This window comes from Palaemon carinicauda, chromosome 10, assembly GCF_036898095.1.
Source record: "Palaemon carinicauda isolate YSFRI2023 chromosome 10, ASM3689809v2, whole genome shotgun sequence".
Lineage (NCBI taxonomy): Eukaryota > Metazoa > Arthropoda > Malacostraca > Decapoda > Palaemonidae > Palaemon > Palaemon carinicauda.
In genome coordinates, this window is record NC_090734.1 from 72,362,185 (window position 1) to 72,364,684 (window position 2,500).

At 36.2% G+C, this 2,500-nt stretch overlaps 1 protein-coding gene across 1 annotated transcript in view; it reads right to left on the reverse strand.

Moving 5' to 3' along the window:
• Positions 1-2,428, reverse strand: part of LOC137648050 (uncharacterized) — a 20,457-nt gene extending 18,029 nt beyond the window's left edge. The window contains exon 1 of the mRNA XM_068380992.1: positions 1-2,428. This exon is cut by the window's left edge and continues 1,795 nt beyond it. Coding sequence (XP_068237093.1) covers positions 1-2,428 — 2,428 coding nt within the window.
• Positions 2,429-2,500: the final 72 nt, after the last annotated feature.

Below are 2,500 nucleotides of genomic sequence, written 5' to 3' on the forward strand. Positions count from 1 at the left end.
TGAGAGCACCACATAATTCCAGACGAGGAATAGACATTTGTTTCACTGGTGCAATCTTATTTTTTGCCATTATCAGACTTGATTCAAACTTACTATCACTGATTTGCCACCTCACATATGCACAAGCCCCATATGCTTGCGTGCTACCATCAGAAAATATTACTAGGTTCGGCTTACCAAAAGCATTAGATGGCTTTAAGGGTCTTCTAAAAGTTAATGACTCCAGTCCATACAATTCTTTGAAAAACGCTTTCCATTCGTTCATCATGAAATCATCAAGTGGATCATCCCACTTGATTCCACCACCATTTGAGTTTCCTTTGGAAATCATGGATCTCATCAAGATCTTAGCTTTGAGTAATACTGGTATAACCAACCCTAATGGATCATACAACGATGCAATTTGACTCAATGTCTTTCTGCGTGTTAGTATTTCTGGAAATTTATAATCAAATTCACTTATCTCTAAATTTGGACCACTCCTAACCTTTCTTATTCTTGGTGTAAAGTTGAGTCTTACAGCAAAGGAAAAATAGTCATCTACAGGATTCCATTTTAAACCTAAGATTTTCTCACTATCAGATTCTATTATTCTTATATTGCAGTTTTCATAATGCCCGCTGACTATCCAGTGCTTTATTCTGAAACTTCCCTGCGACAATACCCTTTCAGTATCCTGTATCAATTTGATTGCATTCTCAATGGTATCAGTAGAATACAGTATATCATCTACATATGTATTATTAAGAATCATATCTTGCACATCCTGGGATTCCTTACCGAATTTTTCTACTGTATGTCTCAAAGCTACCATAGCTATAGTACCACTGGGCCTATCTCCAAATGTTACTGTGGTAAGAACATACTGATCAGGTGGCCTACTCTCATCCAAGTCCCTCCATACAAATCTATGTGTATGTTCATCTAGTGTGCTGAGTTTTACAGTATGGTACATCTTTGCTATGTCACCCACTATGGCTATATTATCTTGCCTAAATCTACACAACACTCCCAGCAAACTGTTCAAAATATCAGGCCCCTTAGCCCAAAAATCGTTTAACCTCTGTCCCATATAAGATGCTGAAGAATTGAAGACAATGCGCACTGGGGTTGAACTAGATTCTGGCTTCAACACCTCATGGTGATGAATATAGTGAATTGGGCCGCTGTACTCTTGAATCTCCTTATTAGTTAATTTCCTAGCTACTCCCCTTCTAACCATATCTTCAATCTCTTTCTGATATTTCATTGCATACTCATTCCCAAGTTTCCTTAATCTATTCTCTGTTGTTCTTAACCTGGCATTTGCTACCTTTATGTTATTTTTCAATTGATTTGGATCTCTTATCCAAGGATACCTTACAAACCAGCATTTCTGTTTCTCATCATACGTTAATCCTTCCTCAATCAATTTCATTTCCTTTTCTTCTTTCAAACTTACATAATTGAGTCCAGGACAACCTCTGCACATACATTTGATACATTGTGGATTACACCTTGTTCCCATTTCTTCTATGGCAAAAAATTTATCTAACTGATCCTTTAGATTTTCTGTTGGCTCAATATTGATTTCATTCAAATTTACTGAACTTGAAAGTTTATGAATTCTCACAAACACATGATTACTAGTATTAACTTGATTAGTAATTTTATCGTGTCTACCACGTATGCTGAACCCAAACTGATTTTCTAGCAACTGGAGACCCTTATTTGTTTCAACAACCCTTGGCAATATTTCACAATAATCAGCACCAATAAGCATATCAATTTCCCCATGTGGGCGATTCAGCTCTAAGTTTGATATTCCCTCAAAAAGTTCAGATACCCTGGATAAGTCTACTTCCTTAATTTTGGCTGTTATTTCATTAATTCCAACAGCATTCACATTCCAAACCTTACCAGATTTATCAATTAGTGGTACACAATATTCGTTGCTTGAGTGATATTCAACCGCATTGCCCACCTTGATCATGGATAAATTTATATGCTTTCCACTTAAACCCAATTTCTTAGCCATCCTATTTGTTATAAATGAAATATCCGCTCCTGGATCCCACAATACACTAACAGGCCTGTTCTTACTATTCACCATACTGATATTCAATAACACTGCAAATCCCTTTTCTGATACCGCTTTGTGAATACTATTTTCTACTCTATCGGAATGTAACAGTGGATGATGATTACGATTGCATGGCCCTTTACCTTCAATGATGACATCACACAATGTACCAACATTGCAGCTACGAGCAGTATGATATCCCCTTAGACACCTAAAACATATTCCATTACCCTTTATAATCTCAAATCTTTCTTTGCTACCACAGCCATTAAATTTATAACATTCTGTTATATCATGACCAATTGAATTGTGTAACAGGCATCCTATCCCCTTACTCTCTGCCTTAGGTTTAATACCTTTAACCATTTCTGTCAAGTTAACAATACAAGATTCAAATTCCTTATTTTTTTATACTTTGTTCTTCCCCAATTCGTTTCA